The following is a 27,083-nucleotide window of genomic DNA, read 5'->3' as shown; positions in this document are numbered from 1 at the left end:
CCAAAGTTTAAAACCAACTGCCTGGTAGGCCTGTGCAAACAGGGAAGTATTCGATTCAGATTCGGAAGACAGTGATTTGATTTGGAGATTCGGATTACTGTCCCGAATCAATTTGACTGAATCAGCTTTGGAAGATTCAGCATTGACTCGATGATTCAGATCGGCTGGGGAGAGGCCAGGTGGCTGTGGCTCTGGGGCCATGTGGCACAGCCCCCACCTCACAGCCCCCGCTCCACAATCTCCAACCCCAATGGATGCTCTGCCCATCCTCAGCCTCCTGGCACTTAAAAAAAAAAAAAAAAAAAGAAAGAAAAGAAAAGAAAGAAAAAAGCCCTGCACTTACTGGCTCTGGCAGAGGGGATTGGGGCCTCTGAGAGCAGTGGCAGAGTCTGCCTCCCCCTCTCTCCCCCCCCGCAGTGTGGTACACTGGGAATACTTCAGAGACTCCTATGTGGAAATATCTTTAGCCAGCTAATTTTATGTAATGTAATAAGTACATTTGGCTAATGCACTTCTGACTTTAAATTTTCCTTATTTTGTATATTTCCAGTCAAGGGAAAGCCATGGATCCAGTGAATTATTTCTCGTGTTTGTGGGTAAATTGTTTTTGCAGCAGGACAGATGTACAACAAGACTCCAAATGAATTTTAGAAGCTATTTATGAAGGACAGAATGAGGAAGACTCTGGTAGAAACGTACTATGGCAGAGCAGGCAGCTATGCGAAATACCGTTATTAATGTAGATTCTTCATGTATAGACTTACATATCTTTTGCAGGAGACCTAGGCCTTTTTGTTGGGATACTCATAGTTATCATCACTTCCTAGACCTGGGATGATTAACTGTGGCTAATCATAAGGAAATAAAACTTCATGGAGGTCTCTGTGGAGCTTGCCTTCATCCACCAGCAACAGATCATTCAATACAGAGAGGATCTACTTGTACAGAATGAAGTTGTATTTGTCCTCTGGAATTTGGCTACCCCAGACATCCATTGGTGTTGGCAAGTCTGCTGTTGAGATGTAGGGTTCTACAAGGTAGTTGACTGATTGATCTAGATGTGATGAGAGTAAAAGTTTTGTCTGAAATAATAGCTGGCTTTCAGAGAATGAAGTTCCCAGTCTCTCTGACACCACTGATGGCCCATGTGCCCATTATGTGCTCACCAGTAGGAGCAACTGATTATGTCAATTGGATGGGATACAACAATTGACATACAGAATTAGGTTCATAAATGCCAGTGCAGGATACCCTGGCAAGCTCCATGATGCCAGGATGCTGAGGAGATTTGGCACCAACCTGTTAGCAAAAGTAGGAATATTTTTTGCCTCCTAATAACGTAAGTATGAACTGGGTGTTTGTGCACACTTATACTCTGGGGGATACTACTCAGCATGTCTGAATTTCAGGGCCCAGGAGGGAGGCTTCAGTTGCATTTCTTACAATTGCAGACTGGTGTTTGAATGCATTTGGCAGGATGAAGCAAGATAGCACTGCCTACAAAATGGATTGAATGCCAATGTGAATAATGGCATCCGTTTGATGTACTGTATCTTGCAAAGTATCTGCAAGGCTAAAACAGTATTTAAGAATAAAATGAAATCCATGCTCCAAGCTTCAGTGGGCAATCCCTGTAGTTGTATGAAATGCTCCTGTTCTTTCCTTGGATAGTGTTATGTTGTCTATGTTGCACACAGTCACACAGGTTGCAGAGGTTGCTTATGAATGGAGTAGAGGATATTTGTTTGCTTCAGTTCATGAATTGTCAGTTACCCCACCAGTGCTTGCATGGGCTGCTGGATGCAGGAGAAAAGGGGATATGATGGGCACAGGCAATTAACCTTCTAGTAGAGATAGATATATCACTGGTTATGGAGCTGACTGCTGCCTCTGCTTCTAGCTGTGTTCATCAGCTGTATCATCAACAAACGATCTTGGTTCTACTGCTTCTGTTATCCTATAAGAAGTATTTTTAGCAGTCTTTCTCCTGCCATATGACATGCTTTTCTTTTCTTCTGGTATTCCAGATGGACATAATTTTTGTAGGCCATATCCCCAAATTTCTCAGCCCTCTGCTTTCCTTTTCCCCCAACTGAAGGACAGACCAACATAGTAATTTGTGGGAGTGTTGTCTCAGCTGAGGTGGAAGGGCCTGCCAAGAGAATAAAAGAGCATATTTCTTATTTTGTTAAATGTCTTGTGTTGTAGGTCATAACTGCTAATATTTTGGAATGGTTTACTATTCTTCTGCTCTCCTGTTCAGAAGTGTCTACTAAATTTGCTAACACACAGTATGAAGAATTATACATATTATTACAAAATTCTAAAGAAAATTACTGCCTGCCTTATGTGAGATAGGAATCTGGATAAGGACTCTGTTACCAAGCTTGGGTATATCATTGTTTCAGGCAGAGAAAACTGTTAGAATATTATTCTGCTACATGTACCAGAGTAGAAAAAACAAGTACTTTTCCAGGCCAATGGAAGAATCCCATCTGTTTATGCTAAAAGATTTTTTCAGTGTCTGGTGACTGAGGAGTGTATCGCTAAAAAGAGGGCCTAGTGTGCTAGAGCTGTTTTGTAAATTATCTTCAATCGTCACTGTCAGGAACGGAGGGAAATTTGGTTTACATTAACCGAATGCTTAATGGAGTAGATTCTGCCTCCTTAATACCCCTTGCTCAAAACTGGAGAGTGTGCTGCAAATGAGCATAATGACTTGGACATGCTCTGAGGACCACTTTTTATAGCCTTTAAGATCTGTAATCTCTGAATTCTCTGACAGTGTGTAATACTAAAACAGTTTAAATCTATATCATTATATCAAAATAACCAAATTACAAAAGAAAGTAATATTTGTAAAGAGATGCATTCATGCTTTTTAAGCTGGTAGCCTTTTTATATTTTAAGGTAATTTTGATAGAGTTATAGTTTTAATATTTTTTGCTACTCAGTATTCCACTTGGATTGTTATGTGTTTTGAGGATGGAGAGAAAAGGACCAAGTAAATGTGGCTTCCACTTTCAACTGAAGTTGATTGTACCCCCATTGCAGTCAATATTGTCCATAGTAATAATTTTATTAATCAGAACCCAGCAACCCATTCCTTTTAAAACTATACAAACAAAAATGGGTTATGGTATTTGCAAATCTTTGGACCCACTCCATGGTTCTGCATTTCTTTCTCTCTAAATGATAGGTCCTCAGAAAATGGATCCAGGATGCAAGTCATCTAACTGAGCTGAGGCTTTGATCTCTACTATCCATACCTGGGACTGAGAATCTACTATGGTCTTATCCACAGCTCTGTGCCCCCCTTTCTCTGGAAAATAAGCTTGCCCTTTTGTTCACTACACCAGTGTTTCCCAACATTTTCCAGCCCGAGGCACACTTACATTAATCATAATTTTCCGTGGCACATCTGTTAAGCTATTCCCCATCCTCATACCTATTGGAGCTCCTTCTCATGGCAAAATTCCTGTTTTCTAATGGCATACTTTTGTGCCAAGGCACAATGATTGGGAAACACTGCACTGCAGTGTCATTCTTCATAGTTGTGGTGTCTCCAGTCCAACCTTTCTATATGGTCTGCTCCCAATATTCTGCACAGGCCACTGCTTTTGCTGTTGGTGTTGCCAAATGTCATGGGGTGCATTGTGGTGTTACAGAGTCATGAAAGGCAGTGACCACCATGTTCAGGTTGTGGGAAGTACCACGTTCAATAGAAGGTTGCATTGTTGGACCTGTCATTCCATCCTGTCATGAAATTTAGGGTTGTCAGGTGCTTGTTATGTTCTTTACACAGCTCTGCAGAGCGCTGAATGCCTGCATCTACTCTTCTTTTAGAGGTGTCTTGCAAAGGTGGGTATTTCTGATGGTCCTGTTGACTTCTGACTTCAGCTTTACTTATGCTGAAAGTTAACCAGAGCTATAGTGAATTCCTCAGGCCAGCTAATGACATATTGGTATATTGAACCTCTTCAGGCTGTTTGGCAAAGTGAAACTAGGCCTGTAAAGTAGATGTACAGCAACAGATACTAATAGATCCATGTGTGATGCTATTGCTTTCTACAAATTAAGTTTAAGAAAACTTTGTGGTTAGTGACTTTAGACTGCTGACATTCACTTGCAGTTTGTGCATAACAGTACAGTTACAAAGCACCTGTACAAAGTCATTTCATTGTCTCTGAACTGCTATTATACAAGGTTTATAAAACTAGAGTAGAGAAAGTACTCTTAGTTTGGCATTCTAATTTGTCTGTATTGAATAGACTTAAGTCTTGCTCCTGCAAGTGACCTTAATCTCTGCATTGGTGCTTCCATCTATAGGTAGTGTTTTGTTTTTGTTTTTTTTGGGGGGGTGTTCTTTTTTCTTTTAAACAGAAATAAATGTTTAGTTATTTTTTCCATAGTTTGGAAGTAGTATACTTTTTAGAGGATAACAATTATTTTCCTTCATGACAAGTTTAAGTCAGTAATTTCATACCCTTTAGTAATTACATCAATAGTGCATCCGTTCATTTTGTATATTTTTAAAACTTTTGGGCCACATGAGCAGTTTGTGCGTTTGGGTGTGTGATTGATTAAAAGATACAATGTAATATGCAAGTTTTCCATTCACAAGTTACCTTGATCTTTTGAAGTTCTAAAAATATTATATTTTTGTAAGAAAACTAACTTTATTTAGAAGAAATACGTATTTCTGTTCATTAATCTCAGTGTATCTCTTTTCAAGGGAACAAAAGAAACTGAAGGTGAAGAAGAGGAGTCTGGTTTAATTCAGCCTGCTGAAGTATTTGCTCCCAAAAGCCTGGTGTTGGTGTCCAGACTAGATTATCCGGAAATTTTCAGGGTAAAGACCTCCCAGCTGTCATTTATAATATGTGTCAGTGGACAAACCTGTTTTTAATGAGCAGCAGTGACATGTAGTTTTGATTTAAAACATCTTAGCATCGGTTTGGGAATTTACCAGCACAAGCGGAGTTAGACTGAGCTAAATAAAAATCACTGTCTAAGAGACTGAGTGCCCCTGTAGATTAATACAGTGCCCTTGTACTCGTGGAGGCCTAGTTTTAAATTTACACAGACCATGAGAGAGAGGTTTACTGGGTTCAGCGAAATGCACAGTGAAAAAAAAATCATCACAACAAAACCACAACTATTTAGGTGAAATTCATGTGTTTAAAATATATGAAGAATGAGACAAGTATTGAAGATGTTTTTTTCACCTGCATAAAAAGTGAGTGAATTAGTGCTTTTCCAGGTAGCATTAAGCTAGATAAAGGGATTTAAAATCTCGTATTGCTTCTAGGAAACAATAGGGCTGCTGTGATGTAAATAGAATATTTGAATATCCGTCAGGCCCATTCCACTTTCAGTTGTTTAATAAATTATAATAAAAAATAATATACATTAGAAATGCAAGGATAATTCACTCAATAGTAACTTGTGTCAAAGTATTGAAATTACTTGTAACCAGGTAGTGCCTAAAATATACCATACTTTCTCACATACACACTCCCTTGACTAAAATATATGCCTTATTTGTGAAGGGCAAAATGAAGAAAAAAAGATTTTTCCAGAGTTATGGCTGCCTAGAGTAGGGGAAGAGCCTAATCTTCAGTTGACTCACCCTCCCTGTCCTATTAGACTAAAGCTGAACATCTAGACGCTGCTGAAGACTGGTCTTCATGGGTGGATGTCTGATTCTGAAAAGAGCTAGAGTCTCCAAAGCTGTGAAATGGCAAAAGCGAGACCTGGAGCAACTAAGAGACAGCAACATTTCCTGGAGAAAAGTTAGCTTGATTAGTGGAATATCAAGACCATTAAAAAGGAGAGGCCAGGTATTCATACCTGTGGAGTAAAAAACAGTGAGCCGTTAAGTCAATTGACTCCCTCAGCTTCTTGAATAGTAGTGCAACAGGTGCTGCACTATGGAGCAGGAATCAAAGCAGGGTACTTCTATCTAGGTCAGGAAATCAGCTTCCTCTTAATACATGCACACCAATTATGGGGGGTGTGATTTTTGGGAACAAAGGTCATATTTTATGTAAAGTAATATGGTAGATCTAGTTTTCAGAATTTTCATATTGTAGCAGCTAAGGTAAAGAGCATCAGGGATGGCTACTCAGAAATATAATTTACCTTTGCTCCTTTTTCTCTAACACTTTTGAGAAGCCAACTATTTTATTATGTAACGTGAAAATAGCTTTATCTGTTTTGCCAAACCTGTGATCACTCATTAATGGAAACTGCAATGATGTGAAATAAATAATGCTAAAATTCAGAGACGTAACTTGAAATTGTGTCAGGGTGGAGATAGGGAAGCAAACACTTACTTTCTGGCACAAGGGACCACTTCAGTTGTGGTGGTAATGTGGGCTGTGGCTGTCCCCTCCGCACAAGCTCCCTGAACACGGGCTGCTGTGACAACAGCAACTTGGGCTCCCTAGGAGCTACCATTAGGGCACTCCCTCTGAATTGGTACCCAGGTCTCCTGTCCTGTTTGTCTACTCATGTTACACAGTTAAAATATTAACTTTATTTATTTTTAAATAATCTTTTTATTCAAGTAACAAAAATAAATTGTCAAGGGAGGGAAAATATCTTCAGAAGATATTGAAATAATAATATAACATTTTAGGCATCAACTCTTCATCAGGGCATACTAACATGGACCACTGTTTTAATATGAGTTATCACTGACTTGGGTGGTACTTTGCATAAACATTGAGGCTTACCATTGGAAAACTCAACGCAGAATCAGGTTCACAGGATGGAAGTATTGGTGAAATTGTATTATTATAATGTTGGATTTTTAAAACTTAATTTTGAAATAAGAGCTTGATTAAGCAAGGGAACATAGAATAAATAATTAAACAAGGAAACAGAATAAATATTGTGTTCCCTTTAAAAATGTACATGCTAGAGTTTGTGGAGACCAACAGGAATTCAAGGGCACTTGATTATATGTCTACACATGTCTTCTACTTCAATTTTTTTTTCTCTACTGGAATGTATACTTAAGAATATTAAGATTAAGGACTAGCTTATTATAAAAATACCGTTGTCTATTTTTTTAGTAATTATCAGTGATTGCCTTCCCTGAATAGTGATTATATATTTTCATTTAACTTTCTAGGCTTGTCTTGGCTTGATCTATACTGTGTATGTGGACAGCCTGAGTGTGTCGTTGGAGAGTCTCATTGCAAATCTCTGTTCATGCTTTGTCCCTGCTGCGGGAGGGTCTCAGGTAAATGGATAAAAGGGTATTTTTCCAGTTAATTTAATTTATGAAGAAAACAAAAACTAAATTCTTTAAATATTTTTATTGAAAAAAGGATCATAGTTCAGCTGAGTCTTGTCCCTATGGCCTGTTTTCTAAAGATAGCAAAAATTCCATTCCTGGATAAGGTCAGAGGGTTAATTTTGTTGCTGGATTTGTCTTTACAAGGCATCGTAACAAATCAAGTCATTTGTATAAGTTGTTTTTTTTTTTTTTTTAAATCCTATGTATTCAGAATTAATTTTAAAATATTTTTATGGGGCTCTTTGTCTACAATAGTCATATACCCTACTCTTTCATTCCTTTTATTCTGTAGTGGCAGTAGTTTAGGATTTCATTGGCGTTTTAAGATCATATATGATGTTGATAATTATTCCAGACTCCTAATTTTTTTAAGTTAAATTAATAACTTTACACATTTTTATTTATTTCTATTTATCAAATTAAATTTAGGGACCCAAGATTAACCATATATTAAAAAGAACAGAATAAACAAAGAGTTTCTCATAAATATATCTGTCTTACATGGTTCTCTCCTGCAAACCTTGAAAAAACACCATATCCATTATAATTCTTGTCTATATAGCAGGAATGTACTATGCAATGATCTATCATAAGAGAAGTTTGCAATAACAATATAAAAGATTAGTCAATTGTAACATATGGTGAACTTAGAAATTAAATACAGGGAAAAATAGCATATTCTGCCAATATGACTGCTTCTGACCTTTCAGTGCACAAACTACTGAATATCAACTTGACAAGAAGAAAAAAACATTTCTTGAGTATTGACGTACAAGCAGCTCCAGTGCTATAAATAAAATTGATTGAATGTATTATAGGCAGAAATCAGGTTTATAGTCTTATGGTATCTGATATTTTAACCGCTGCAATGTACAGTAACTGCTGAGACACAGAAACAAAAATCACTCATTTTTGTAAAAAGATTACCTAGATAGTATAAGCTAGTAAGAGTCATGAATAATCATTTTTAATGGTTCTAATTTCATTGGTGATATTCGGGATATTTATTTTAAGGAGTTTGGACTCGTTTGTTAATATATATATTTAAGTGATGAGAAATTAAATTTTACATTTTGACTTATTTCAGTATTTTGTGGACCTAGAATCCTGGAGTTCATACAAACTACTTATGTACCGTATTTACTCAAATACAAAGATGTGTTTTTCCCCCCAATCATCACTGGGGGAAAAAGCCCCTTGCCTTATCACATACGAAGAAATCTAATTAAATATATTATTTATCATTAACCTGCTGCAAAAAGCAGCATGTGCTTAGTAATGGAAACTAACTATGAAGCTGGTTAGTTGCAGCCAACACTGAGTGTGACTATAAAACTCATGGCCCTTAAATGTGTGGCAAACATCACTAAATGGGGCCCTGAGCAATTAACCCAGAATTTCTCTGTTGGCCCCTCTCTCAGCTTGTTGCATATGATTAATGTGGCCTTACCCTCCATGAGGTGGAGCTGGACCAGGTTGCCCAGCACCTCATCTAAATCTAAAGTTTTGGAGGCTCCCAGTGCCGACAACAAGAACCCCTGGTTTTAGTCATAAGTGGGGGGCTAATAGCATATGGATGCTTTGTGTGGGGTATTTGGAGTACACTCATACATTGAGCAGTGCTGAGGTGGGTCACTATGGGTTGAAACACTGTTGACTCTGGTGGGGTCCAAGCCAATGAACTATACGGTCAATCATGAGCCTTTTGACTTTGGACGAATATCATGCATAGTTTGTAGGTACAAAAGAAGTTGTGGGGGCAGAAGGCAAGGGGTTACTTGTCCCCCCAGATTTATTTTTCCTCCTGTAGCAGTTGGAGTGGGAGAAATTCAAGGCAGATCTCTAATAATTCGATTTATGTGGAAAACTATAATACATTTATAATTTTTCCATATATAAAATCTAATTATTTGGGGGGTCATCATATATTGAAGTATATATGGTATATGATCTAATGTAATCTCATTCAATAATATTTACTACATTCACTATGCTTTTTGAGCTAGTGGCAAATTACAAGAAGCTTAGTAGTAGCACAGAAAGACTATTTCAAATAAAGCAACACACCTTTGAAATCTTTTCTTCCTTTCAAATTGTTTCCTTTCTGTGCTAGCTTAACTGTTATATGCAGGAGATAAGATTATTGTGCAGCTTGAGCTGGGTCTTATATTTTGCTCAGAAAATAGTGAGACTTATCATCATTTTCAGTGCATCTTTCAGGGTGCAAAGCTAGGTAGGTTTGTTCATTTGTGTAAATGATTCACCTTGAAAACAAGTCTCCAAAATTATAATTCAAAATAGTTAAATTGAATTTAATATATTCTTCTGTGTATATTCTTTCTTCTTCTATCAGTTTTCAATCTTCTTGAAACCCTTTATGTTTCCACTTAAGGCTTCTTTTGATCCCCACCCCCTGTTTTGTAGGCATTATTTGTTAAATAGGAAAAGTATCAGTCAGCTAGCTTAACAGATGAGAGCATCTCTGTTGCTGTGACATGCTCCCTCTTCCTTTAACTCAAAGTAGTAGATAGTTGCACTTACATAACATCCTTTGTTTCTGATAGGGGCAAGAAACTAGGCCAAGGATTTCTTGAGAAGCCCAAACTGTGCTAGGTTGTACAGATAACTAACATTACAGTAACCTATGTGAGCTAATATTTATATATTTATTTGTTTAATTCTTGCCATAGGAAAAACATGTTTGGAAGAATAGTACATACTTACTATAAGGATGTATTGCTACATAAATTCCAGCAATACATCCGGAAAAGGCACTGGGGATGGTACATTGGGTGCTGGAAGCCGAGGAATACTGAGGGAAGGCTTGGCAGGCTTCCAGCGCCCTGTGCACCATCCTGCCGCCTTCTCTCGCCTCCAGCACACCCAGCTGCTCTCCTCTCACCTTCCCGCACTGCCCCAGAGGCAAGGTAGCCAATTTCTGGGTGGTCCTAGGCAACAGGAAGGGGTGCTCAGCCCATCAGCAGCTCACCCCCCTGGCCGCAGTGGATATAGGCAGGCTCCAGGAGGAGAAACAAGGGATCGGGCCCCTTGCCACTTCTGTTTTTTTTTTTTTGTCAGCAGAGCCTGCCCACATGAACTGCTGCCGGGTCACACAGCTCCTGAGCTGTGGGGGGGACCCAGTCCTTCCCTCCACAGCAGCAACGCCCCCAAGGACTGCTCAGGCGAGGTGCTAGCAGGCAGGTGCTGCCCAGGGGGGCACTGGCAGCAAGGATAGAAGGACCAGGCCTGCTGGCAGCCTGCCCCTCCGTTGCAGGAAAGATGGGCAGGCTCTGGAGGGAAAAAAAAGGATCAGGCCCCTTGTCGCTTTTTTTTTTGTGGCAGAGCCTGCCTGCGGCTGGGGGTGGTGAGCTGCCAGCAGGCCATCACTGTTCCATAACAGTGACGGAAGTCCCTAAATTGAAATGGTGAGTTTTTAATCGACACAATTAAGAACACACCGTGTCAGTTTAGGGAGCACTGAACCCCTGTCACGTGTTCAAGTCCCCAATGACTGGTAAGAGTCCACAGCCAGCAGATTCCTTCCTTGTCTGCTTTTCCTTCCTGACATCTTCACTTATATCTTTGTTTCAACACTGCTAATTAGCAGTTTCCCCCTCAGACAGGTAAAATATCAATTTCTTTGAAATAAGAATGCCAAATTGGAGGCCAAAGGAAATGTTGTTAGTTTTCTGGCAAGTATCTTCCACACGATTAATACTTTTAGATTTTGGACGTTAGGGGTAGCCCTCTAATATTTTGAGAACAAGATAAAGAAATTTCAGAAATATTTGAGCACAGGTAAAAAAAAAAAAAAAAAAGCTGACCCACCAATTAGTTTATCTGTAGAGTTTACATTTATGAAATGCAAACACATTCCACATCTACAAAGTTTAATGACATTATTAGTGCTAATGAAATCTCTAGACAAGTGGAGTTAGCCATATATAAAATTTTAACTCTGGAATTATTAGGTTTAATATAGTAGCTGTGAATATCAGAATAAAAAAATAGGTTAAGATAATATGAATCTTGTGTCAGACATAATGATATGATTCTTGGAAATGGCCTTTAACTAATGCAGTCCATTTTTAGTTACCCGAAGGATGCCAGTAAATGAAATCTCTGCTAAGCTGTTGAGGTCAGAATCGTGTCCTTACTCCAGTTTGTTATTTATTTTTCTAGATTTAAAATTAATTATATTATCTATTTTAACTCAAATAAAGTATGTTACTGATAGGGAAACAGGTATAGTTGTGATAATTGTTTGCAAACTGAAAGAATAATTCAAAACAGAACACTCTTTGAGATGTATTTTATCTGTAGTCTGATGAAAACAGCCTGATATAAGGATATTGTATTTTGAGTTTTCACATTTTCAGCTGTATATGCATTGCTAAATTAATTGAATCTGGAATTATACTGTTATGAAGATCTAAATTATAACATAGAAAGGATGTTGGGCATAAAATATTTCTTATTATGACACCAACCATCTTTTCATGTGGTTGTATCAAAGATGTGGAAAGATCAATGGTATGAATTAATGTAAGAAAAACTGAAAGAATATACATTACTCATAATTAGAACAGAGCCATAAAGATTAGTGGATCTTTTACTGAAACTTTTTTTTAATCACAATTTAAGAAAAAAATCTCTAAGTTAAGTATTATGGTAGTTAACTTAGCTAACATTTAAAATTCATAATTTCATAACCTGTAATTTCAACAATTTCACAACCTAGTGACCCTGAACTCAGTTTTTTCCCTGTTTCCTAGTAACAAAACATCGTATTCTGCTGTTAGCGTGTTTTTAACCATTTTTCTGTTCTTTGCAGTTTTTTAGAATATATTCTAGTAAACACCTTCAACCGATTAGGTTGAAATCCTTAAAGGGAATCAATTCATAATTATTTAAACTATTCAATTAAAATCCCTTTAAAGGAGGTTGTGGTCACAATGTATATTCCAGCTGTCATTCTATAGTCTTTTTTTTTTACTATTTTGTAAAATAGTAATATTTTGTGTATTACAATTCAGCTATCTTTCCAAGCCATTTGACTTGTTTAAATATGTAAAGTTTATCAACATAAACTAAAAAAAAAATATTCATTTTAATAAACGAAGCTGGAAGAATTATATCCAAATGATGCTATAGTTATTGATGATAATAGTAAGTTGAATGGAGGGGTTAATGCTGATCAGTGATTTGCTTTATTGAATGGCTCTCCTTCTGGAGATGCTTAGGACCTAAGTGTTGTCTCATTAAACTTGCTGCCCACCATCATATGTAGCAAACTTTAATTACCAACATATTGGTATATAGAATATATAAATAGCAATAACACTTTATACTCCATGCTTTCTCTGAATAAGACAGTTCATTCTGTATTAACAATGTCTCTATCTACAGAAACTATTTTCTTTGGGAGCAGGAGACAGACAACTGATACAAACTCCTTTACATGATAGTCTTCCTGTTACAGGCACAAGTGTGGCTCTTCTCTTTCAACAATTGGGTATGTCTTTTCTTGATTTGTTTATAGTCATTTACTAAAAGCTACAGTGTGGCCTCCCCTGTCATTCAGTCACGCTAGGTCATATATAAAAAAAAAAAGACGGCATTGTAACATGTATTTGTTTTCAGTGGAACAAAATAGCTAGTAATGCTTTTTTTTCTGTTTATCTGACTTATGTATAAACTGTTTCTTTGTATCCTGTTTTTGGAATTTATCTCCAGCATTATGCAATATCTGCAACTATTGTAGATGGAACGAAGGCTGGTCTGCATTACATGACAAGTGAATCCTATAGGGTGTGTTCTTGGCTAGGGACCCAACCATGTATCTAGCAAAGGAGAGAGAAATTAGGAAAAAAATGTAATTTAAAATGAATTAAAGCGACACGTTATACTAACATAAATAGCTAAGTAGAATACATAATATTTCTCTAACACAGCCCGTGTCAAATACTAATTTCTTAGTTACTGTAGTAATAGCTGAGGGTAGCAGGCCCATTTTCTTCACTCAGGTTCCAAACTGAAAAACAAAGACTGTTACGGCTTTCAACAGTGATCCTAACTTCCTCAGTAAGTCAGTCCTAGTTCTGACCCATTCTCGTCATTTCCCTCTTCTGTTTATGAAGCTACTTTGAAACTCCAGCCTGTAGATAGATGGGTTTGTGAGATGGGAGGAGGGAAGTACTCTCTACATTTTAGCCTCAGGGTAAGTAATAATGAAAAGGCCTGTGGATACATGTGACTAGTAACTCACCCACGTAAATAGATAATAAAAATAAATATGAATAGCTTTTACTGAGAAGGAGCAAGAAAAGTCTGAAAATGTAAGGAAATTAGCCTGTAATAACTAACTTTTGGGATCTACCACAAAAAAGGAAAATATGTAGGACGATACAGTCTGAATGGAATCCTGCAGGGAAATCTGCCCGCAGAGAGAACTTTTAATTATTGCTGCTTGGAAAAAATAATATCCTAAAGGATGCTGTAGTCATCCTCTGCTGCTCAGTTTCAGTAAAAAATGTGTCGGTTAATGCTTAGTAAGGACAATAGCTAGTTATGTTCTTTTTTAGTCTGGAGCTGACCATTCTGTCTTGTATTCAGTTGGGGATTTAAGAATTAGAACAGCTTTATATTTATGTACCAGATTTTGCTGCTGAAGTCTTAGTTCAAGGAGATCTTTTTCATCATATAAAATCCAAGTGTGAAAAACCTTTTTCCAAACTTATTTACTGGACTTGTTTTTTTATGATAAAACTTAAAGTGTCATGGTTCAAAAAGGGCTGATTATGCCCTTGCTGTTCTGATGTCAGTGATAATGGACAATTTAGTGTACACTAAATAAGTAGACCCTTTGTGATGGGAACCAAGTTTACTGAAGATGTTTAGTGTACTCTGTCATAGCCGATTCCTCATTCTGCTTCTGTTACAGATTGCTTTCAAATGTTAAAATAAACCGTACTTTTGCGGGAATGAAAGACTGGAAAAATATGACCCAAGTTCTCAGCCAGCATGAATGCTCCTCAAGCCACAGAAAATACATGTAAGTGGTTGGAGTTGGAAAACTGGCTACAATCAGGTCACAATATTGATAAACAGAAATAAAAATGGTTATCATCTGAAGCCATAGTCAAGAGTGGCTTTAATGGATTCCATTTTTCAGAAAAAAGCCTCACTTAACAACATATCCATGGACAAATTATTCCATCTAAAACTCCTTTTGCATAATTCACCTGTTTAATATGTGGCTATGACTTAAAACCCCAGAAAGAGCTACTATGTGATTTCAGGCCATTGTGTTAGGTAAAAAGCTCAGAGGGAACAAATAGAGCTTATGTAACAGAAAGTAAAATACAAAGTAGAGATACTACTATGTGTAGTACTAGCTCCAACTCTAACAGATTAAACTATTTCCCTGATATTATTGAGTAGCCATCATTACACTGTCATTTGTTGATGGTGGAAGTATAGTTTAAACTGAAAACATTGTCTATATAACCATGAAGTCATTGCTAGTCATTGACCAAGGTCTTTTAGACCTTATTGGGTAAAGCATCAACTTTGAACCTCTTTCTGGTTACTCAGAGTAGAGTCAGTAAAGTGGTTCAAGTATGACTTCATTGCTGAACAATAATTCTAAGAGGTTTTTCTGATTAATGTGGATTTTCTACTGAACTGTAATGAGGATAATGTTAAAGATTATTCTGAGGCAATATCTTTTTTCTGGGAACTGTAGTAAGGTTGTTTGTAACTCAGAGTTTCTAAAGCTTCATAAAAATAACATTTCCACTGGTGAGTGAAATAGATATACTATTTAGCATTCACTAGTTCTGCTGGCAATTGATCTTCCCTAACAAATTCATATTGTATAATTCTGTGTCATGTGAAAAAGGGAATAAGGACAATAAAATATGTGTATCTGAAAAGAATCAATGTAGCAAACCAGGTTGAATCCAAGACAAGTGTTTATATGAGAGAATGGACATGTGCACCCAAGGACACGTGCATTTGAAACATGGCACTGTGTAGGAGAAAAGACTACTGGCCTCGTGATGGAGTTCCAGGAGTTTGAATGAACTGACAGAGCTATTTTTTTCCCTTCTTCAATGTGGTTAGGATTAGAGGTTGCTTACAAATGTAATCCAACCTTCCTCCCCACCCCCCGAAAAGTCCCCCCTGCAAATGGGCACTTTACTTTAAGCTTTTATCTAGAATTATAGAAAGTTAGGGTTGGAAAGGACCTCAGGTGGTCATCTAGTCTAACCCCCTGCTTAAAGCAGAATGATCCTCAACTAGATCATCCCAGCCAAAGCTTTGTCTAGACAGGTTTTGAAAACCCCCAAGGATGGAGTTTCTATCACCTCTCTGGGTAACCTGTTCCAGTGTTTTACTACCTTCCAACTGAGAAAATTCTTCTGAATATCTAACCTGAACTTCCCTTGCTGCAACTGTACTGTCATTATAAGATGTAGAAATTTGGACAGATAGCTAGGGAAGAATATAAGTACATTGCTCAGGTATGCAGGGATGAAGTCAGGAAGGCCAAAGTGCAATTAGACTTGCAGCTAGCAAGGGATGTGAAGGGTAACAAGGAGAGTTTCTACAAGTACGTCAGTAGCTAATAGCTTATTGAATCAACTTTAGATAAAAGCACCCAAAACACCACTGAAGCACCTGATCTATGCAGACGCTGTGGAGTTGAGTCAAACTATCACGCTGCTTCTTCCAGTAAAGCACTTTTTTATTGCTTGTAAGCAGCCATAGTTGCCCAGTTACAATGCCATTCTGTGGATGTGAACATATGAAATGAGCAACATTTTCCCATCTTTAATTATCAATTATAATGCTTACATCTGAATACCTCAAATTGGTTTCACCCACATGTATTATTTAACCCCATCTCAAAAAATTGGAAAATTAGGTAAAGGGGTTTAATATGACTTCTTTTCCCCCAAGCAGATCAGTAACAGTATTGTAAATATAACCAGGTCACCTGGGTTATGTCTTGCATATTAGTCATAGGCCATCCATTCCTTTTTTGTAATAATATTGTTAATTTTGTTCTCCCCCATCTCTATTTCATTACCATTTTCTTTATTTTTGCCTACTTTGTTTATGTTCTCCTGTTTTCCAGCATTCCTCTCCCTGAAGTTTTCCTTGAATGCTGCTTTTCCTCACATTTTAATTTCCCTGAAATTTTGTAAACCTCAATGGTCCTGTCTTTCTCACACCAGGGCAGCCTCAGAAATATAGAAGTACTGCTACTGTTCAAGGCCAGTATTGTCAAAGAGAGTTGCAGAACTTGCTGGGAGACAGAATAGGACAAGTATGTTTTGTAAAATTCTTTAGTTTGCCAGTTCCACAGGAAGAACGTAAGCCATTAGAAAGTGATCAGCTGGAAACATGGACCATATGGTTTTTGAGTCCCTTGCACAAGAAAATACTGTCTAAAAATAAAAATTCTTCTTTTACCTGAAGAAAAGTAAAAGTGAATTCTTAAAAATTATTGTATTTCATTCTTCCTGGGAATGGAATTGAAAGGTTTGCCAAAGCTTTGACTCCTGTTTTCAATGCTTTTTCTGAAAGTGCTGAAATACTGAATGCAACACAAACCTCTCCCCCCTCCCCAATCATCAGGAAGGGGAAAAACCCCTTGTTTTAACATTAACATACAAGAAAACCTCACTAAATACATCTTCTATCATTAAACTACTACCAAAAGCAGCCTGGTGATGGAAACCAAGTTGATTAAATGCAGTCAACACTGACAATGGCCAGTATGGGGCAAATATAATGATAGGAACCTACCACAAGGATTGATTAGTGCAGCCCATTGGAATAAGATATATGTTAGTGACTGCCGACTCTTTTTTCCAAGTCATGGTGAGCCACTACACTGTATACATTTTTACTTTCTCTTCACTGTCACAGCTGAGTTGCACCTTTTTTCCCATTTCTAGTGATTTCTGTTTCTTCACCAGCCTTAAATACCTGGCAAACATTACCAAGTAGTTCACCTAGAATGCCTCTGTCAGATCCTCTTTCCACCTGTTGCATATAATTAGTGTGGCCCATCCCTCCCTGAGGTGAGGGCACACCAAGTTGCCCTGCGCCTCATATGCATACACATTTTTGGAGCATACCAGGACTCAGGACAAGAATACCTGGTTCCAGTCATGAGTCAGGGGGCTAACTAGCACATGAATCCATAGTGAGCAATGTTGAACTGTAGGGTCACCATGACTTGAAATGCTGTTGACTCTGGTGGGGCCCAGCCCAGCGAACTATATGGTAAATCACAAGACTTTGGGTTTGGATGAATATCATGCATAGTTTGTACTATATATGAGTAGGTGTCAAAGTGTTGCTTAAAAGTATTTTTATGGAGTACCTGGGCTAAAACTTGAAACGTTTTTTTAAAAAAAAAAAGGAAGATGCATCAATTCTGGATGAACTAATTGTATGGGTTCCATATGCAAATTACTACAGTCAGTTAATTTCAGGGTCATTGTTTTCAGATTTGCTCCTCACTCACATGTGCCCAGGAAAAGCAGAGAGTAAGGAGAGGGGAAAGGGGCTGGGGAAGGCAGAAGGCAAAGGGGCTACCTGATTCCCAGATTTATTGCCCTTCTTATAGCAGTGGAAGGAGGACAAATTCAAGGCAAACCTCCAATAATTAGTTTCTTCAGTAGGAAAATTATACCAAATTTATACCTTTTCTAGATATAGAATCTAATTATTGGGGGGGGGGGTCATCTTATAATCAAGGTCATCTTCTATTCGAGTAAATATGATACTACTATTACACCCAGCTGGAACTAAAAAGTTCAGAAGTGTCAAATAGTAGGAAGCGGTAACAAGTAATAAAAACTAAAATAATGTTGTGTATTTTTTTCTGTCTTCTTTTTCATGGGTACCTCCTCTCACATCTACTTTCCCTTGCTCTCAATCTGTGCCTCCCATCCAGATCATTTTGTTTAGTCCAACCACCACCTATTTTCCTGCATCTTCTCTCATTTCTACAAGAATAAGGGGGCTCCCAAGAGAATTTTATATAGTGACCTTGCGGAAGTTCCTACCTGTTCCTCTTATTCTTATTTGTGAGGGAAAACATATTTGGTGGGGTCTGTGCATCTTTTCTGGATTCTAGTTAGGAGAGAATTCATTCAGCAATGACCACTGTCAGGATACAAAGTTTGCTACACACAGAAGACAGCCAGTGAAGCAATTAGGTATTGAATTACTTTGCATAACCCCACTCCCCCCCTGCCAAATAAGGCACACACCTTGTTTTTGGGAGCAGAAGGAATGAGAGAAAAAAATTCTTCCAGTCATGGCTGATTGAGTTACATAGATTAAGTTCTTCTGGAAACACAGAGTTTCCAGGGAAGTGTGGCATGCCAGGAGACAGTCTTTGTGAGGCACAGGAACCCATTGTGTAGCAAGACAATGAAGTTAGGCCCCAGACTCCTGCAAAAGCAGTAGCAAGACTGTTACTGCTTTACTGTAAATAGTTCTTTGTATACGTTTCTGTAAATAATAGTGTTCTTTCCACACCATAAGCTTTGTCCAGATACTACAGACTATGTGTAGTCTGCTATGCTCACTTGCCTTGAGCCAGTGTAGTTGCTCCTTCAGGCATTAGCTATGATGTTCAGCCAATACCTGTGGCTGCAGCAGGGTTAAAATCAAACTGCCCTGCTTACTGGACCAGAGATGAGCAGCCATCTTGGCAGCCATTAGAGCACAGTGTCTGCATGCTTCTATTCCAGTGAGGGAAAATTAGCTTCCTCATTTAAGAAGTTCACCCTGATTTTGGGGGAAAGGTACATGTGTTTTTTGAGTAAAATTTGGTAGTTTACTAGGCTGGAAGTCATCCAAGGTATAGGCCAAGTGACCTGATGCAACAAACTGAACTCGTCTAACCTGAGGCAAGGAAGCTAAAGGACCAAATGGTACTGAGCAGTGGGCATCAGTAGAGATTGCACCTCCCCCTCCCCCGCTTGGCACCCGTGCAGCAACTGCCCCATAGCATGGGAGCAGTGCGGCTCAGCAAGGCGCTATGCATTGCCTGGGAGCTGGGGTTCAGCACTGCCTGGCTCTGGCTGACTCATGAAGCTGTCCCAGCTCCAAGACAGTGCGCAGTGCCCTACTGAGCCTCACTGCACCCACATCATGGGCCAGCTGCTGTGCGGGTGGGGGACAGTCCCCACTGTCCCCCACTACTCCATGCTGCATGGGGAGGTTCTGCCGTGAGCGCCCAGAGACCCCAATTGCCACTCCTATAGCCAGTGACTGCAGAGCTGTAAAACAAAAAGAAAAAAAGCCTCGTACTCACCAGCTCTGTCAATGGCAATCAGCAGCTTCTGAGGGCTCATGGCAGAGCCCCCCCATGCAGCGGGGGGCTGCGGGAATCATTCCCCACTCCTGCTTGGCACCTGCACAGCAGCTGCCTCATGGTATGGGTGTGGTACGGCTTCGCAGGGTGCCACACACTGCCTGAGAACTGGGGCCACTGGGGCTGATTGCTGCCAGGCTCTGGGTGACTGCTGGAGCCGCCCCAGCTCCCAGACAGGATGCAGTGCCCTGCCAAGCTACGCTGCACCCATGCCATGGGGCGGGTGCCAAGCAGGGGGTTGGTGGCGATCCCCACTGCCCCCTGCTGCATGGGGGGCTCTGTCATGAGCCCTCAGAGGCTCCTGCTCATTGCAGCCAGAGCTGTTGAGTGTGGGGTTTTTTTCTTCTTTTTTTCTTTAAAGTGCCAAGAGGTTGGGCCAGGTGGGGGCTGGGGCTGGGCAGGGCAGCCATGGGGGCACCTCCTGCTGCTCCTCTGGCTGTGCCTGCCTCTACCCCGGTGGGGGAAGCTGTGGGGGCTATGCCCTGCTGCTGCTTGCCCAGCCGACTTGGGGGGTGGAGCGCAATGCAGGTGTGGCTCTCTCTGGGCAGCAGCAGGGCATAGCCCCCACTCCCAGTGCTGCCATGCCCACATCAGCACTGGGAGTGGGGGCTCTGCCCTGCCACCACTTGCCAGCCAGTGCAGAAAACACTGGATGTTGGTGCAGCAGCGCTGGGAGTGGGAGCTATGCTCTGCTGCCACTTGGCCCCTTCCGTCTAGAGTGAGCCGCTCTCACATCCCACCATGGCTGGGCAAGTGGCAGCAGGGCAGAGCCCCTGCTCCCAGCGCTGCTGTGCCCTCAGTCTGTGCCCCCATGCCTCCCTCCCTGAGTAACGTCCCAGTCCCAATCCCTCCCTCCCTTCCCCATACCTCTTCCCTCTCCCAACCCCAACAGACTTTCCAGCTGGAGGCAGCTGTCAGCTGCCTGTTTAGTCTATGGCCAGATCTCTGAATCGGCTGAATCTTTTCTGAAGCTTTTCCAGATCGATTTGGATCTTTTACTTGGTCTCCCAATTTGATTTGGATTTGAAGATTCGGTCCCCAAATTGGGCTGAATCTCCTCCAGATCGAATCAGTTACTGAAGCTTTACACAGCCCTATTTATTACATCTGATTGTTCAAGGGTGAATGCTTGTTGTATTCACTGGTTTCTACTCCATGTTCTAAATGTCACCATGATGTCATGTAGCTGACATTTGGCAATAGCCAGTGCTGCTGTTAGTTTTAGGCATGTATATTGGCACATTTCCATATTGCGGGAAGTGAACAGGCCTCGTGCTGTTACTGTGAAACTCACAGGCATGGTGAGCGGCCATGTAGACATTCTGTAAGATGGTAACAGAAGCCAGAATCTCTTCCTTGTCTACACAGTAGACAGATACTGAGTACTCAGAAAACATCCCTACTTTCTGAGTGATGATAGTAAAAGGGGGGGGATGTAGAGAATGGGAAGCAACACCCACCACATGTACAAGAGACATCTGTTCTGACACTTGCTTTAGGTTTCAGATAGAAATAGTCTAGGAAATAGGCATTTAAAGCAGCTGTGGATAGATCTTTTAACAGGAACAGGAATACAATCTCGCTTTTTCTACCCCTCCTCCCTCAGGAAACCAGTAGTGAGGAGGTGACGTATATAAAACTTTGGCTCCCAGTTGAGGACTCTCCCACTTTGCCAGGATCTGTGTATAGTAGAGGTTGTGATGGGGTATCTGTAAATGACTTAAAACATGTGAAGATAGAACCACTATTTTTCTGTGGTTCTGATTGTATAATATACTGTTCTGTCTAAAATTCAGGAAATTTGTCCATTCAAATGACTTGTCTCTCATAAGAGCTGTGACAAGGCCAAGGAAAAGTTTCAGACTTCTGATGCCCTTTTAAAAATAATCTATTTATACCAATATTAACTTTCAACTTTTGATTATATTCAGTAAAACCCAGATGTTAATATCAAAGCTATGTCTGTCTAGTCACAATGAATATGAATGATAAAAAAATCCCAGGAAAAGAAAACAATCTCTTTCCATAGTTTCTCTTGTTCATCTTCCTTTCTTTTACAGTCTAGCGAAGAGTTAAAAGCAGAGGAATGGCTGGTTCTGAAAGATGGGATATTTTATTTTAATTTATCTTTTCCACTATTTTTCTAAGCTACAGTGCAGTCTTTCTGAGTATACTCATGGCTATGTATTCCTTCTGAGTATACAGATGAACATAGTAAAACACTTTTTTATAGCAACTAACAATGTTTAGAGTGGCATGTTTTATTTTTCTCTATGCAAAAAGTTGACGCATCTCCACCTTTCTCACTCTAGATAAAAGTATTCTAGTGTTTCTGCAAGAGTTTAACCCCCCAGCTAAATACTGGCTGGTATTTAGCTTTTGATCCCCTCAAATATCAGAATAAAGAAATAAAGCACAAAATACTATTTGAACTGGTCTGGCAAAATAACAGAATGTTTATTTTTTTCGTTTTCAATGCAAAACATTAACAAAACATGAAAAAATATAATCAGAGAAAGTTTTCCAAGATGAAGAAATCACTTTTATAAAATATCTCTTTATTTAGGAAATATGTGCAACGTGACCAATCATTACTGCATGTGTAGCAAAAATAGTGAGAACCATTATAAACATAAATGTTCACATTTGCTTGGAGAGATATTGTGCAATGATATACACATCAAGCTTTTCTGTTTGGCAAGATGATACCACCTAAAGGGTGATCCTCCCTGTACCACTGGGGATACTTTGTTTCTGAGTATAATAGCCCACCCTCCACCTGGCCTCCACTTTAGGTAGGCATTAAGCTGTATTTAGGAAGTATGGTCCCAAGATGTTTGATAATAAACTATAAAACATCAAATTGAAATATTTTCAGGCCAAAGACTAGCTTTTTAATTTAAAAAAATATATTATTAAATTAACCAAGACTGAGTTGACAAGAGGCAGATTTTAGCTGTCCTCCCTAATCCTGAAAATGATGAAAATGATTTCATCACTTAGGGTTGGGCTAGAGTAGCAGCAGCCAACTAATTTATTTTTAAAGCTGTAACTCTACTAACATTTGGGCGTATGGGACGCACTTATTTCCATGTCCTGCCTCTCTCTGCCCTCCATTCAGCTGGCAGACATCCAAGGCAGATCAAGGAAGCATTAAAACTTCGCAGCTCTTGACAGATTTGTTCTTTAATCCATCCAGAGGTTTGAGATAAACTTTAGAGACCATGTACAAAAAATTGTGCTACCTAGGCAAGCTAGTTACCTGAATCTCAGAGAGTGACCCACAAAGCCCCTACCTAACCACTTGGAACTCCACAGTGAAGCTTTTGCCAGTTATACAGGCACCTACACTTCCATTTCAATATGTATGCAGAACTGCGTCCATGTTGGCTCAGCCAAGCCTCTCATCACATATTTTATGCCCAATGCTGTTTGTGTTCACAAGCTACGTGTCCCTGCATCAGAGTCTCTGGGGTAGGGGAAGGGGGCGGGGGAGGGGAGGCATAGCGAAAACATGATTGACACCACTTGAGTTCAGTGCTCATGAACACTTTCATTCAGAAATATGGCTAGAGAAAGATAGGATGGTGGTCACCTTCTATGTAGTAGTCTAATCATAAAGACACTAGCTCAGGAAGTCAAAGACTCTCCTGAGCCTAGTGAGGTTCAAGTGGAGGTCTCACTTCTTAAGAGAGTGCCCTAACCACTGCACTATAGGCTGAGGTGCACAGAGGGCACTCCTCCCTACTTGCTGAAATTAGGCCACTATGTCAAAAGTATCTTACGACATGGGGCTATAAGGATAGCAAACAAGTAGTATATCTCTTGCTTAGAGGAGGGAAGTGTGTTCTGGTTCCTGCTTTAATTCTGTACATGTGTTTTTAGCCAATGTATATTCAACGCAAAAGTGCATAAGCAGTCTCTGCATGTAAAAGGAACTTAGGCACTTAATTTGATTTGTGGATTCCACTTCCAGAGGCAGATGCCTAACTTTTAGGCACAGGAATACTCAGCATCATAGTGGCTCAGGTCTCCCTTTTGATCTTGTCTCATTTGTTCCAATTCTGCTGAGAACAAGGCTATTTGCTATTGATACATTAGATTTGTAGTGGTTCTTGGATCAGGCTCTAAGACAGGTAATTATAGATAGATTTTTATAACCGGATAATTTAATTATGTTTCTTCTTAGACAGGTCTGGTCTTTAGCAAGATATCATTTAGTCATTCTGCAAAGTTCTCAGATATAAAAGTATGATCTGACACGTATGAAACTGTACAGCAGGAGGTTGTCTCATACGTAGAATGATTCCAAAGAAATTGTGAATGAATGAGCTAAGTGGTATATTTTGTAATTCTGTGGTGCTTCCTCTTTTAATATTTTTGCATTTATTTAAAAAACAAACAAAAAAGTATTTGCCTTAGGTTTACTTAAGCATAACTTTTAAATAGAATATTTCTTTTGATTGCTTGTTTCCTTTTTCCCCATAGAAACATCTTACAGAAGACATGCTTAGAAAGACTATTAAAAATATAGTTCTTAATTGTTACGACTCTCACAAAATATTTATTCGGAAAGGAGGGAGATAGAAAAACCTGAATACCCAGTGCTCTAAGTTAACTAGCTAGTTGCAGTTAATTTGTAAAATGCCATTCTTACTTAAAATATTTGCAGTGTTATCCTTGCATGGAATTAAAGAAAAAGCTCAGCAGTGTAGTGCCATAGCTAGGCACTGGTTCACAGGGACTTTAGTGACTTCTCTTTGCCACTTTTTATTGGCTTCCCTCAAGTTGGCACCCAGTGCCATTACACAGGCAGTGTGAGGGTGCCTAGTGCCACCCTTGCTACAGTTCTGAAGTAGCTACAGTACCTAGAAACGAACAGTGAACACTTCAAAAAACATAGACAAGAAAGAATCTGAAAGAAGATAAATTATCTGTGATGTACTTGTTGGTAATGGCTTTTTGTTAGTCATGTTGTTTTCTTGAATGAACTTAGATTTTTTTAGACTAAATAGCCTGTTTTTAAGCCTTTTGTTTTTCTTTGTTTATGCCATAGATCATGTCATGTCAGTGTTTGTTGAATTTATGGTACTTATCTAAAGGATGTGACATGAGTATGTTGAACATTCTTTCTGAACCATGACAATATGTTAGTCTTAGCAAAAGAACATATTTGTGCCAATGCACATAAGCATATCCAAAAATAATAAAGTTGTGTAAAATTTCCATTGCCCAAATAATGCCTTTTTCTTTATGTAAAAACTGAGTTAAAGTGGTTTGCAGAGTCTTGCTTTTGTATCCAGTGTATAGTGAATCTCATTCAGAAAGTGAAATGGATATAGATTTTAATAAAAGCCCTTAAGTATAACTGTCTCTTTCAGTTCACACAGGTATATCTGTTCTAATAAAAATTGGAGGCTGAAAACAGAATGCCTATAGTCACTGAAGAATGAAAAAACCCCCCAAAACTATAAATCTTTTTGTATATATGTAGCAGTTGCACCTTAAGGCAATATTACCTGCTTTTATTTGTTTGTATGTGTTTTGTTTTTCATGTTTTCCATTACTGATTTGGGTTGAATATTAATAAATTTAACTAAAGGTTCTCCTTCTATATACTGGGCTAATTCCTCTGGGGAAATGTAGCAATTTTTCACTATATTACCAGGAGGTTGGGGATGTAAAATGACGTTTCTGGCTCCCATAGCAATCTACCAATACAGCACAGAGATTCCAATACAGGCAGCCCCTGCTTAGTGCTCTTAATTGGTTCCAGAGAAACTGAGCATTAAGCAGAATTGCACTAAGTTAAACCCATTTGCCCATAGGAATGAATGTAAATATAGATAATTGGTTACTGCCATTTCTCACTGCTCCTTCTTGCTGCTGCCAACCTCTCCCCACTAGTCTGCTGGCTGCTCCAGTCCCACATGCCAGCCCAGGCCTGCACTCCTGCTGCCCCTCCCTGAGCCTCTGCCAGCCCTGGCCCTGGGCAACCGACACAGGCCCTGCACTGATGCCCACCCCCCCCACTCATCTTATCTCACTGCTGCCATCTCTCCTCACCCATCCACCCACCCGCTGGCCACTCCAGCTCCACGTGCCAGCCTAGGCACTGGCACTTCTGCTGCCTCACTCTGGGTATGAGTGCCTGCCAGCCCTGGCCCAGGCCCTGCACTCCTGCTGCCCCACCTTAGGTGCAGGCCCCCAGTGGCCCTAGCACTGGGCACTGACACAGTCCCCACACTCCTCACCACTGCTGCTGCTTTGGCTGGTGAACTCAGACTGGTGGGGCGGTGGAGCGTCCCACAGGAGTCATGTGGATGTTTGCAGCTGTCCAGGAGCCGGGGGTTTTGCAGCCTCCCTGGCTGGCTGCAAACCTGACCCCACATCTAGCCAGCTGCATAACCCCCTTCCTGTGGAATGCTGCACTGCCCCACCAGTCTGAGTTCACCAGCCACGCCTGGTTTCTCTCAACCCCGCCCCCCCACTCACTGCCACTTGCCCCCCACTTGCTGCCATTCACCACACTTGCTGCCACCACTATTTCTCCCTGCCTTTCCACCAAAACTAGCTAATTCTACTGAGCGCTACAGTGAAACTGGCTGAACGCTCAGGTATCAAATCTAAATGAGTACTGTAGCAAAATAGTGCTAACATAAACCGCGTTAAGCAGCGGTTGCCTGTACAATATTGCTTTCCCTGTGCCTCTAGCCTTTTAGCAAAGGCATATACTATTTACTCAATTCCAAGGCAAGGTTTTTTCCTTCATTCAGCATTGGGGGAAAGGTGGGCAGAAGGAACAGGGACAAGCACTGGCAGAGAAGGCACTGGGGGAACAAGGTGTAGGGGTGAGGGGGGACCAGCAGTGGAACTAGGGTAGGGACTGGGGTCAGATTGCCTGTATCCTCTGCCCCACTTGCTGCTGCTTTCCTGCTATAGCAGTGCGGAGGGATGAACTTAAGATGCCTCTCCAAAAATTAGATTCTATAAATGGAATATTATAAGAAACTAGCGAATTGCCCATCAAGAATGATGGGTGGGGATAGAGTGCTGTGCACCACTACCCTGCACTGCTGCCGCCTCCCAGAAGTGGGAGGGGGGGGGAAGCTTGCATGTAGCAGCCACTGTTGCCGCTCTGCATCCAGCCCTGCCTCTGTGCCCCCCCCAGCTCCACGTCCAGCCCCACGACACCCCCTCCGGCCTTTGGCCGTCTATCTGTGTCTGTCCGTGTGGAGCACTCTGATTGGTTGTTTCAGTAAGCATTGTGATTGTATGCCAAGACAACCAGTCACAGCGCTCCAAGAGTATTATGGACACAGACAGATGGACTAAGCCCTTTTGTGTGTGTGTGTGTGTGTGTGT

The 27,083-nt window shown here is 40.1% G+C and overlaps 1 protein-coding gene across 4 annotated transcripts in view; it reads left to right on the top strand.

Moving 5' to 3' along the window:
• Positions 1-27,083, top strand: part of SBF2 (SET binding factor 2) — a 489,875-nt gene that overhangs the window by 229,855 nt on the left and 232,937 nt on the right. For all 4 annotated transcript variants that reach the window (XM_019551418.1, XM_019551417.1, XM_019551415.1 and 1 more), the window contains 3 exons: positions 4,736-4,852; positions 7,142-7,252; positions 12,719-12,824. In XM_019551418.1, the coding sequence (XP_019406963.1) occupies positions 4,736-4,852; positions 7,142-7,252; positions 12,719-12,824 (334 nt within the window). The remainder of the gene's footprint in view (positions 1-4,735; positions 4,853-7,141; positions 7,253-12,718; positions 12,825-27,083) is intronic.

Source organism: Crocodylus porosus, unplaced genomic scaffold (assembly GCF_001723895.1).
Source record: "Crocodylus porosus isolate Cpor-Errol unplaced genomic scaffold, CroPor_comp1, whole genome shotgun sequence".
In the NCBI taxonomy this organism is placed as follows: Eukaryota; Metazoa; Chordata; order Crocodylia; family Crocodylidae; genus Crocodylus; species Crocodylus porosus.
This window is presented reverse-complemented; position numbering and strand designations above follow the sequence as displayed.